Raw genomic sequence first — 12,262 nt, 5'->3', positions numbered from 1 at the left:
TTTGTGATTCTTTGTTTCAACTTTAGAATAAAGTACAGTGCCTGGCACAATAATATGTGTTCGAATATGTAACTAAGGAACAAATACATAAGTAAACAAAAATCACATCTTGGTTGATGTATCCTATTGAGACTATCAAAATATTTTTCTAGGAATGTAGTCTTTAAGAAAAAAAAAAAAAGCTGTATTGTCTTGGCCAGGTGGCTCAGTTGGTTGGAGCATTGTGCCATACACCAAAGGGTTGAGGGTTCAATCCCCAGTCAGGGCACATACTTGGGTTGTGGGTTCCATCCCAGTCAGTGCGTATGGGAGGCAATGAAACTATGTTTCTTTCTCTCTATCTCTCTCCCTCCCCTCTCTCTAAAAATCAATAAATATATCCTTGGGTGAGAATTAAAAAAAAAAAAAAAAAAACACAAACATAAAACAGCTGTATTGAGGTGTAACTTATATACTGTAAAACCTACTCATCGTTAGGGTACAATTCAGTGATTTTTACTAGATTTTAGAGTTTCACAACTATCAAACAGTCTATGTTTAGAACATTTCCATCACAGCAAAAAGTTCACTCATGCCTGTTTGCCATTAAATTCCTGATTCCACCCCTTGCTTTCTGTCTGTAAATCTGCCTTGTGTGGACATTTCTTATAAATGTATACTGGTGCAGCTGCTCAGATACACACACACACACAAATGGTTTTATTTTTTAAAACATGGCTCTCTAGAGGTTTCCTCCTTGTCTGTGTAGTGTAGGAGATGGTTATGCTCAAACACCTTGAACCAGTAAGACTTGTCCTCTGCCAGTGGATTTGCATGTGGGTAAATAAACACATTCCAAGTATAGGCTGTTTTCAAGTCTGCCCTGACATTTACTTTCCACTGAGTCCTTTCATGTCTCTTCTTTGCCTATGTGCAGCCTCAGAGTTGGCCATAAGCTTGCCAACCATGACTGTAACCTTACTTAGACTGCTAGAGCTGTTCACTCCTCTTGCTCACCTGCCACTTGGAACATCACTTATGCTGACAGCAAGCACTCCAAATTGAGAGATCTCCCTTTGGTCAAAAGCTGCCATTCCTCATAGTTTGCCCTTGCCTTGCCCTGACCTGCAAAACCTCTGCATCTGCTGAATGGGTGGATGGTGAAATGGGAATAGTCTCAGGCAAGAATACCAGAGACCCTGACAGTTCTTATTCAACATTTAGCAATTTTTCAAATGTAAATGTTTCTTGGGCTGTTGTATTCCTCTGGTGGATTTCTAGAGAACTGTGAAAGGGTTGCTGTGTCCATTTTATTCCACTTTATAATTGATTTTGGAGGAGGGTTGCCTATCTTCTCACTAGTCCATAGCTAGACATCCTCCCACTCAGAATGTATTCTTTTGCTCATTTTCCCAGATATACTTACTGTTAGTCTGTGTGTATATACACATTGTATATATATAAACATACTTCATATTCATACTGTATGGCTGGATACTTTCTGAACAGAGCACACACACATGGATGTATATACATACATGTGTATATATGTATATATGTGAATTTTTTATTCAGAAATTGGTGGCATTTCTGCACACCAACAATGACCTATCAGAAAGAGAAATTAAGAAAAGAAATCTCATTTACTATAGAAACAAGAAAAATAAAGTACCTAGGCATAAATTTAACCAAGGAAGTGAAAAACCTGTACTTGGAAAACTATAGAACACTGAAGAAAGAAATTGAGGACGATACAAATGAATGAAGTTCTTAAGGAGTTGGTTCATGAAATTGTGATGCTGGAATTTCTCAAATCCGTAGAACAGCCAGGCAGGTAAGAGTTGATGTTAGCGTTGAGTCTGAATTCCACAGGACAGCAGGCTGGAAACTCAGGCAGGGTTTCTGTGTTGCAGTCTCCAGGAAAATTCCTTTTTCTTCAGTACCTGTCCTTACTCTTAAGGACTTTAATTGTTGGATGAGGCCCACTTGTATTATGGAGGGTAATCTGCTTTACTCAGAGTCTGTTGATTTGTTAATTATATCCAAAAATTTATTCACAGCAACATCTAGATTGGTGTTTGACCAAATACTACATGCCATAGCCTAGCCAAGTTGACACATAAAATTAACCATTACACTTGCCCTCTGAGGATTCAGGGTAATTTTTGTCTATGTACACTATGATTTCTGTCTGCTTCAGAGCATGTATTCTTGTTCCAGTTAACTTAGTAGTTCCATAGTATGTGTATTTTATAGTGTGTATGTTTTACACACATGCTCTGCTTTTACACATCCGCCTTTGGTCATCTTCAGCTTACAGTTCTTTGTGTGTCCAAATCTTATCTTTGTGAAGGCTAGATCTCACACACACACACACACACACACACACACACACACACAATTTCTTTGCACCCTACACACCAGTTCTGAACTACTTCTTATTACTTAATTATGCCATATTCTGTCATGCTATTGTGCTTTTGGACACAAGTTCCTATTGCTTAGAGTAGCCATCCCTCTGACTCTGTAAGGCCTTTATAGCTTCTTGAGGTAAACTAATTTTTTCCTTTTTATTATACTTCAATTGTCCCCTGTGCTTATTTCTACTAAGGCCCTTATCTTATATATTGTCATTGTTTGCATATCTGTCTGTTCATAAGACTTTGTTTCCTGAAAGTAGAGGTCACTGCACTGCTGTCCTTTTCAAAGTATCTTCAGCAAAGCCCAAGTACCTGGCCTGTAGTACCTAAGTAAATAATTTTCAGGATGAATAAACTAAATACGTGTTAAAGATTTAGAAGTTGTATATTTCTTCTGTAATTTCTTCTTATAGTAGAATATGGAGATAATGACTTCTTGGAGGTGAATCAAATCTAAATATCAGAGATGAGCCTTGGATTAGACTCCTTATATCCTTGGGTATACTAAATATTTGCTTGACTCACTGATAGAAGTAGTTTTATTTAATTTTCCATTTTGTGCATAGCTTCAGAATTGTTACAGTAAGAAGCTGTTTCTGATTGGAACTGTTGATTTATTTTTGCTTGCATTTTTGTACATTTGTGTTGTAAGAATATCAAAGCATCTAAGACAGCTTCAGCTTCTTTCTAGTTAAATATTGTAGTGATAACTGATGACTAATTTGTAAATAATCTTAATGATGGTAAAATAACCTTTTCCTTTTTCTATTAGATGTTGATCATCTTTCTGAAGTAGAATCTCCATGGCCTGAACAGTTTCTGGAAATCATTTTGAGAAAAATATCTGTTTAATAAAAAGATAACCACATCAAGATGGTTGGAAAACTGAAGCAGAACTTACTATTGGCATGTCTGGTGATTAGTTCTGTGACTGTGTTTTACTTGGGCCAACACGCCATGGAGTGCCATCACCGAATAGAGGAACGTAGTCAGCCCCTCAAATTGGAGAGCACAAAGACCACTGTACAAACTGGCCTGGACATCAAAGCCAACAAAACCTTCGCCTATCACAAAGATATGCCTTTAATTTTTATTGGAGGTGTGCCCCGGAGTGGAACTACACTCATGAGAGCCATGTTAGATGCACATCCTGATATTCGCTGTGGAGAGGAAACCAGGGTCATTCCCCGAATCCTGGCCCTGAAGCAGATGTGGTCACGGTCGAGTAAAGAGAAAATACGCTTGGATGAGGCTGGTGTCACCGATGAAGTGCTGGATTCTGCCATGCAAGCCTTCTTACTAGAAATTATTGTTAAGCATGGGGAGCCAGCTCCTTATTTATGTAATAAAGATCCTTTTGCCCTGAAATCCTTAACTTACCTTGCAAGGTTGTTTCCCAATGCCAAATTTCTCCTGATGATTCGAGATGGCCGGGCATCAGTACATTCAATGATTTCTCGAAAAGTTACTATAGCTGGGTTTGACCTGAACAGTTACAGGGACTGTTTGACCAAGTGGAATCGTGCCATAGAAACCATGTATAACCAATGTATGGAGGTTGGCTATAAAAAATGCATGTTAGTTCACTATGAACAACTTGTCTTACATCCCGAACGGTGGATGAGAACACTCTTAAAGTTTCTCCATATTCCGTGGAACCATTCAGTATTACACCATGAAGAGATGATTGGGAAAGCTGGGGGAGTATCTCTGTCAAAGTGAGTAGATGTCATGCTTTTTATTTTGACTCTATATTCAGCTAATACAGGTGTGTCTGTGTGTGTGTTTATATATATATGTATATATGTGTATATGTATGTGTGTGTATAAACTGCAGACCTTTTCTTGAACAGATATAGCTTCATCAATGAGTTTTTAAAAAATTATCTAGCCAGTTCATTGTAGACATTTTCAATTACTTCGTTGATTCATTCATTTGTTTATGGATTGTGGTTCTTTTTATTCATCTGATGGAGGCAAACCCAATATGTAGCAGTGAAAGGTCTTCATCACAGCCCTCAGGCTTAATGCCCGTCATTAAATTTTAGTGGCTTCTGATTTCTAATTTCTAGATATTTTCATTAGTAAGGAAAGTTGGCTTTTGTGTAGATTAAGGTAAATATCAGGAAAAGCATCTACCATATTGGTGAGCATGTAGTAAATTCTGAGCATTTAGGAATTTTTAAAGCTAAAATTATCTAACACAATCTCTTTGTTTTACAGATAGGAAGACTGAGTTAGAAAGATCAAAATGATTTACTCAAATTTAGATGGCAAGGCCAGAATTAAAATTCATACCTTGGTCTTAGTGGGTTAGTGCTTTTTATTGTGTGTGTGACATGTTATATGCAGTGCTTCTGTTGTCATCTGATGGATACATCATTCAATTTTTATAACAGGCTGGAGAATCTCTGAAATTTGAAAGCTTAATCCATAATCCATAAAAGAAGTTCCTTAGATTCAAATGCTTCTAAAACCATTGCATTTTTTCTCTTTCTCATGAAGTGATGACCAGTGTACTCTGACTTGATCTGACAACCTCACTTGATGACTTACATATCTAGAGTGAGGATATAAAAATGGAGACTACTCTCCCTGTGTAGTAGGTGGAAGAATTGTTTTTTCCCCAGTAAGCCCATTGGTTTTTCAGAGCAGCTTGAGTTCTTTTTGTAAAATAATCTAAACCCATTAGTTTTATGCTGTCTAATAAATCAGGAATTCAAAATCCTTAATAAAATAAAAAGGAGACTACTGTTTAATCCAGGGAGCATCTGCTCATGAAGAAAATTTGGTGAGAACAATTTTATTTTTTGTTTTTTCCACTTATGAAAGTTATACCCCCTGTAAAAAAAAAAAAAAGAAAGAAAAAAGAAAAAGTATTATACTTCTCTTGTGTACCCTGCTTGCCCCTATAAAGGAATGTCTTAATTTGTTTCCAATGTATAGAAGTTGTGCAGTAAATATTGATTCCTCATATAGGTTATTTGAAAGGAACAAATACCTTTTTGCATGTAGCTCTTAGTTATTCATTATAGATTACCGGGTATTATCACTCTAGTGGCTCTAGGTTATTTTTATTGATTAAAGAGATTACAACTCTAGCTACTGTCATCACAGTTTATTGTTTTTTTCCAGATAATAGGCCATAACTAATTTCTGATCATCTGTATTCTTAGGTAAACATTACACTTTGTGTGCTTATGTGTTGGCGCAGAGATTCTGATGCTATTTCCTTCTGTTAATATAAAATAAGCCTATTAGACCCCTCAGTCTTTCCAAGATAGGATTAAAGAGGTATGCTTAGGTTATATGTGGTAAAAGTCAAAGAAAGATCATTTTGAGTATATACTTACTATGTTTAAGTCAAACATGAAGATCAAAAAAATTCATGGAAATTTCGAATTAATGGATTCCAGATGGAAAGAGACCTTAGCATTTCATATATGGAGTGGACATCCAGTGAGGTTCTATGCTTTGTCAAGAAATGACAGAACCATGACTAGCACTTTCCAATGCTTATTCCCAAGACTTGCCACTATATCAGTGTAAAAATTAAGGTGGAACATATAGTAAATGTGTACAATTTGATGAATGTTTAATCTGTATACATTTGTGTAATCAGTGTCCATATCAAGATACAGAAAATCACTAGCACCCAGGAGCCTCTTTTATGCTCCTTCTTATTCAGTACCCCTCTCAACCCAACAGTAATTGCTGTTACAACCTCTATCACCAGAGGTAATATGAGGTTGTATGTGATATTCAAAAATGGTCTTGCTTGTTTTTGATCTTCATATAAATGCAATCATAACTATTATTTTGTGCCTGGCTTCTTTTATGTAACATGAGAGTCACCTATTATATAGTAAAATAGTAGTAATTCATTTTTTTCATTACTGTAGTTTTTAAACTTAACACAATTTATTCATTGTTCAATTGATTGACATTTGGTGTTTCTTGTTTTGGGATATTATGGGTAAAGTTGTGAAGAACATTTTTGTACATTACTTTTGGTGGACATAAGCATTAATTTCTTTGGGTATATACCAATGTGTAGAATCACTGGAAAAGATGCCTTTATATCTATACATCTGGATCTAGATCTATGTATCTTTAACAGATATCTACTGTTTTCCAGAACATCTGTCATTCATGTATGGCTGTACCATTTATATGTGACTGTACTATACATTAATGTGTTCTACTAGTTTCACGGTCTTTGCCAACACTTGGTATTCTCCGTCTTTTTAGTGTTAGTTGGGTACAAGTACTTTTTAAACTAAAAAAAGAAAAAGTGTTTCAACTCCTTTTTGAAGCAGTCTTACCCTGAATTCCAATAAAAAATAGATAAGAGCAGAGCTACTTTGGTTGAGGCAGGTCTAATTTAGACCATACTGCCTCTTTTAAGGCTTAGTCCCTGCTCTCAAATAAGAGCTAATTGAGGAATAAGGCAGAAACAGATAAAATTATTCCATTAGTAAGTACCAAGTTGTAAATATTCCATGTTAGAGAGTCATGACAATAGGAATTTGTAGCACTGAGTTGATCATCCTTTGTGCTTTACCTTTCTATAACTATTTTTATTCAGGGAAAATTATTTAAAATAAGTACTTTAATACTTTTTAAAGTATTATTTAGCACTAAAATATTGAAACTATTTAGTAAGCCTTGAGGCTTAAAAATGTCACCAGAGAAAGGTTCTTCTTAGGAAAGTACCTGGGGCTCTTGTCCTTGCTTCTCCCTCTCCTGTTCCGGGAGCCCGGCGGGCCCAGGACTCCTGTCCGTGCTGATGTGGGCGCCGGCATGTGGCTGTGGGAGGAACAGGGGGGCCTCCTGGGCCCCTTCTCTTTCATACTGCTGCTGCTATTGCTGGTGACTCGTAGCCCCTTCAGTGCCTGCCTCTTCACTGGCAGCCTCTACCTACTGCTGCGCTTCTCCAGCTTTGAGCCTTTGCCTTCCCGCAGGGCCCAGCAGGTGCTCAAGCCTCGGGACAGCATTTCTGCCATCACCCACCGTGGCGGCAGCCATGATGCTCCCGAGAACACGCTGGCGGCTATTCGGCAGGCAGCTAATAATGGAGCAACAGGCGTAGAGTTGGACATTGAGTTTACTTCTGATGGGATTCCTTTTTTTTTTAAATATGCTTTATTGATTATGCTGTTACAGTTGCCCCAATTTCTTTTCCCTTTGTTCCCCTCCACCCAATGACATCCCACCTTCCAGCTGTCCGCCCCCCCCTTAGTCCATGCCCATTGGTTGTGCATATAGTTCCTCTCAACATCTTCCTATCTACTCCACCCTCTCCTACTATGCTTCCTAATTCCTGCACCATCTCCCTCCCTTTCCCCCCTTCCCCCTCCCTGTTGACCTCCCCCCATAATGTTCCCCATAGCTATAATTCTTTTCCCACTCTCGTTGCCTAGTTTGCCTTTGTTTCAGTTCTCTAGCTTCTGTTGTTGGTTGTTGTGATACAGCTTTCATTTTAATGTTCATAGTGTTGATCCTTTCTCCTAAATTAGTCCCTTTAACATTTCATATAACGGTGGTTTGGATCTGATGAACTCATTCAGTTTTACTTTGTCCTGGAAGCACTTTCTCTGCCCTTCTATTCTGAATGACAGCTTCGCTGGATAGAGTAATCATGGTTGTAGGTTTTTACTTTGCATTACTTCGAATATTTCTTGCCAGTCCCTTCTTGCCTACAGAGTCTCCTTTGAGAAATCAGCTGATAGTCTAATTGGGACCCCTTTGTACATAATTCTCTTCTTCTCTCTTGCTGCTTTTAAGATTCTCTATTTATCCTTAATTTTTGACATTTTGATTATAATGTGTCTTGGTGTGGTTCTCCCTGGGTCCAGTTGTTTTGGAACTCTGTGCTTCCTGGACCTGTAAGTCTATTTCCTTCCCCAAGTTAGGGAAGTTCTACTTCATTATTTTTTCACATAATATTTCCATTTCTAGTTCTTCTTCTTCACCTTCTGGCAACCCTATGATTCAGATGTTGGCCTGCTTATAGCTTTCTGATAAATTTCTGAGCCTCTCCTCATTTTCGTCACTTCTCGTTTTCTCTTTCTGCACTGGCTGACTGTTTGTTCCTTCCCTGTTCCGTTTTGTTGATTTGATCCCTGGTTTTCTTGCCCTCACCACTAGTTTCGTATGTGTTTTTGTTCATTTCAGCAGGACTAGCCTTCATTCCTTCCCCATCTTGTTTAAGATCTGCTGTTAGGTCTGTAAGCGCTTTTATAAGCAAAGCTCTAAACTGTGTCTCAGAAAGATTTCCTATCTGCTGCTTCGTTGGATTAGAAATTTGCTGTCTGGTCAGCTGCATCACTGGGATCTCTATCATAATCTGTGCCATCCTGAACAGTTTCGTGTTTACCTTTGCTTCCTGGGCAGGGCTGTCGCACCTCTTACGCTATAGGGGGTAGGGAGCCCTGTGCACTCATCACAACTGGGCGTTTTCTGTGGAGGTGGGGGTCCAAGATGAATTCCTGCCACTCAATCTCCGCTGAGAGACCGGGAGCCTCCTCCTCCGTCCCCACCCCCACTGGACCTTATAGTCCAAGGCAATGGAGGTCTGCCTTCCCCGGCTTTGGAATCACAAGCTGACGGGTCTGGTCTGCAGCTGGGGGTGCTCCCCAGGCACTTCTCACCTCCCTTTAAATACGGGTGTCTGTGCTTACCGCTGTCCTGCTGCCGTCACTGCTGCTGCTGTGGACAGCTCAGCTTGACTTCTTCTCCCTGGCTTCGCCCCTCCTACCTGTCCGGATGAGCACCACTTCTTTATAACTTCATATGCTGGACTTCCATTTATTTTCTGGAACTTCTGGTTATTTCTGGTTTTGCGGTAGTTATATTCCTTCTTAGTAGTGGAGAGAGATGGACCGTGTCAGTCTAGGCCTCCATCTTGGCCAGAAGTCTCCTGTGTTTGTTTGCTTCCATGTCCCAGGGAGAGCTGTCGCTCCTACTACGTTGTAAGGGTGGAGCCTTAGGGATTCGTCAGTGCAGGGCGACCTGTTTCACCACGTTGTGGCGCTGTATGTGGGGGAGGGGTCTGAGAAGGAACAATGCCGCTTGCCCAGCACTCGCCCCTTTTCCAGGCACTTCTCCCACTTCTGCACCAGACTGGCGCCCCTCTAGCTGCTGCCCTGGCCGTCATTCCCAGAGTAGGTGGGTCTGCGGACATTCTAGGTCTGTGGGGGCCCTTTAAACAAGCATACTCTGCTGAGACCCGCAGTTTCTGCATCCGTCTGAACCCCCACTGGTCTGCACAGTCAAAAGCAATGAGGCTTGATTACCTGGAGCTGGGACAGTGAGCTCCTCTGGTGAGGAGCTGGGAATGCTCCCCAGGTGTCCCTCCTGACTTTTTAAAACGTGTAACTTCACTTTCCGCCTGCCTGCTGCTGTTGCCACTGCTGCCACCACCACACCGTGTCCTCTCCGCCTGGGTTCTGCTCCTACCTGTCTGGATGAGTATTTCTTCTTTATATCCTTGTTTGCTGGACTTCCATGCACTTCGGTTTTCTGGAACTTCTGGTTGTTTCTAGTTTTGAGGTAGTTGTATTCCTTCTTAGTTGTGGAGGGAGACACAGCATAGGTCTGTCTACGCCTCCATCTTGGCTGGAAGTCAGGATTCCTGACTTAATGCATAACACAGTAGATAGGACGACAGATGGCACTGGTCGATTGTGTGATTTGACTTTTGAACAAATTAGGAAGCTTAATCCTGCAGCAAATCACAGATTAAGGAATGATTTCCCTGATGAAAAAAAATTCCTTCCCTCAGGGAGGCAGTTGCAGAGTGCCTAAATCTTAACCTCACATCTTCTTTGATATCAAGGGCCATGCAAATAAGTCTACTGATGCTCTAAAGAAAATGTATATGGAGTTTCCTCAACTATACAATAATAGTATGGTCTGCTTTTTCTTGCCAGAAGTTATCTATAAGATGAGACAAACAGACCAGAATGTAGTAACGGCTTTAACTCACAGACCTTGGAGCCTTAGCCATACAGGAGGAGGGAAACCACGCTATGCTGCTTTTTGGAAACAGTCTATGTTTGTGGTCATGGACATTTAGCTTGATTGGAGCATGCACAGTATCTTGTACTTATGTGGAATTTCAGCTTTCCTCATGCAAAAGGATTTTGTATCCCACTTAAAGAAGTGGTCAGCTAAAGGCATTCAAGTTGTTGGTTGGACTGTTAATACCTTTGATGAAAAAAGTTACTATGAATCCCATCTTGGTTCAAGCTATATCACCGACAGCATGTTGGAAGACTGCGCATCTCAGTTCTAGACTTTTCCCCAGGGAGGAAACCAGGAGGAAACCATGGGTACAAAGATTGCCTGCTGGCCTCATGAAGGGATACTGAAAAACCCTTTGTGCTAGCCCAAGCCATGGGGAATCAGGCAGCCAGCCTAGCAGTCGTGGGTAATTGCATTTTTACCTGAACCAAAGGAAATCCTGATGTTGCCATTGTGCTCCATAGAGAATGCCTGAGTTAAACACTGTTGTTCTTGAAAACCTGGGTCTGCAAAAAGGCACAACAGCCCCTGCCCAGGCCTAGCTGAGGCATACACCAAGACCCAGTGAGGATAAGCACAAATTGAGTTGAGCAGTTTGGGGGTGCAAATGCAAATGCATGGGAAATGCATGATCGTTCAAAGTTGACATTTTAAAACTTGAAACACGTAGGTAATTTACTTATTTAAAATATTTGCCTTTGGCTTCATAGCAGGGACGCTCTGAGTCAAGCCTCCTCGGCACCTACACACACCTGCTCTCCCAGGGCATGGCCATCTTTCGTTCCGTCACCACGGGCCTTGTCAGGAAGCAAATGGCTCAATTGGTACTGACAGAGAGCAGCTCTGTTTGCCGCCGCCTTCTCCTCCTCCTCCCGGCCACATTACCGGTCTCAGGTGGCAATGCCGGCTCCTGGCAACTGCCGACGTGGGCCGGACTCCACCTCTCAGGGCAGGCACTTCCGGTGGTTGCTTCCCGGCCGCCGAAACGGTGGGGCCGCCAGAAAACTACAATCCCTGAGGTGCGTAAGCGTCCTGGCCCGGTGATGGAGGGCGTAGTACTTGTGAGAGCGCGGTACACGATGGGAAATGTAGTCTTCACTGCAAGCCTGCGTCTCTACCGTTATCGTTAGAATGCAAACGCTCCCTTTTTCTGTGGTCGTTGGAAAAACATATGACATTCACCAAAATTTTCTCTGTAAATAAAAAATTGCAGAATCCTAAAAAAACAAACAAACAAACAAAATAATCACCAGATAGCTCAGGAATATGAGGTCTGTCCAGGAGGTATCTGGCCACGTAATATGAAAAAATGGAGACATTTATTGAAGAAGATACAAGAAACATTGTACATAAGACAATGATGCCTCAGTCCCCTTCAATGTAGGTACCTTGGAACCTCACACAGTTCTCCCAGTCACTATCAGCTGCCTTGTCATATTTTCCTGAATCTCATCAATAGTCTGGAACCTTTTCCCTTACAAAGGGGATTTTAGTTTTGGTAAGAGCCAGAAGTCACAGGGCACAAAATCTGGGCTGTTGTGGGGCTGATTCATGTGGGCGATTTGATCTTTCACAAAAAAAAAAAAAAAAAAAAAAACTCAGCAGGATATGTGATGCATGAATGTACACATTGTCATGATGAAGCTGCCAATCACCAGTTGCCCATAGCTGTGGTCTTCTGAGTCATACAAATAGCTTCCGTGGAGGAATGTTCAACCTTAATGCAAGATTTGGTGCAGATTTGTTAGTCTACTCGCTCAGTCATTTTGAATGTGACAGCCACACAGTACACACACTCATTCAGCGGCATCTACCATCCCCACTGACTAGTACAG

At 40.8% G+C, this 12,262-nt stretch overlaps 1 protein-coding gene and 1 pseudogene across 4 annotated transcripts in view; both read left to right on the top strand.

Annotated features, from left to right (window-relative positions):
• TPST1 (tyrosylprotein sulfotransferase 1) overlaps positions 1 to 12,262 on the top strand; it is a 127,806-nt gene that overhangs the window by 42,495 nt on the left and 73,049 nt on the right. For all 4 annotated transcript variants that reach the window (XM_090276926.1, XM_090276924.1, XM_090276927.1 and 1 more), the window contains exon 2: positions 3,172 to 4,117. In XM_090276926.1, the coding sequence (XP_090133052.1) occupies positions 3,273 to 4,117 (845 nt within the window). In that variant the 5' untranslated portion in view covers positions 3,172 to 3,272. The remainder of the gene's footprint in view (positions 1 to 3,171; positions 4,118 to 12,262) is intronic.
• Positions 7,203 to 10,713, top strand: LOC150009159 (glycerophosphodiester phosphodiesterase 1-like; annotated as a pseudogene).

This window comes from Furipterus horrens, unplaced genomic scaffold (genome assembly GCF_987537825.1).
Source record: "Furipterus horrens unplaced genomic scaffold, mFurHor1.1.pri manual_scaffold_5, whole genome shotgun sequence".
Lineage (NCBI taxonomy): Eukaryota > Metazoa > Chordata > Mammalia > Chiroptera > Furipteridae > Furipterus > Furipterus horrens.
Note: the sequence above shows the minus strand (reverse complement) of the source record. Positions and strands in the feature narration are given on the sequence as shown.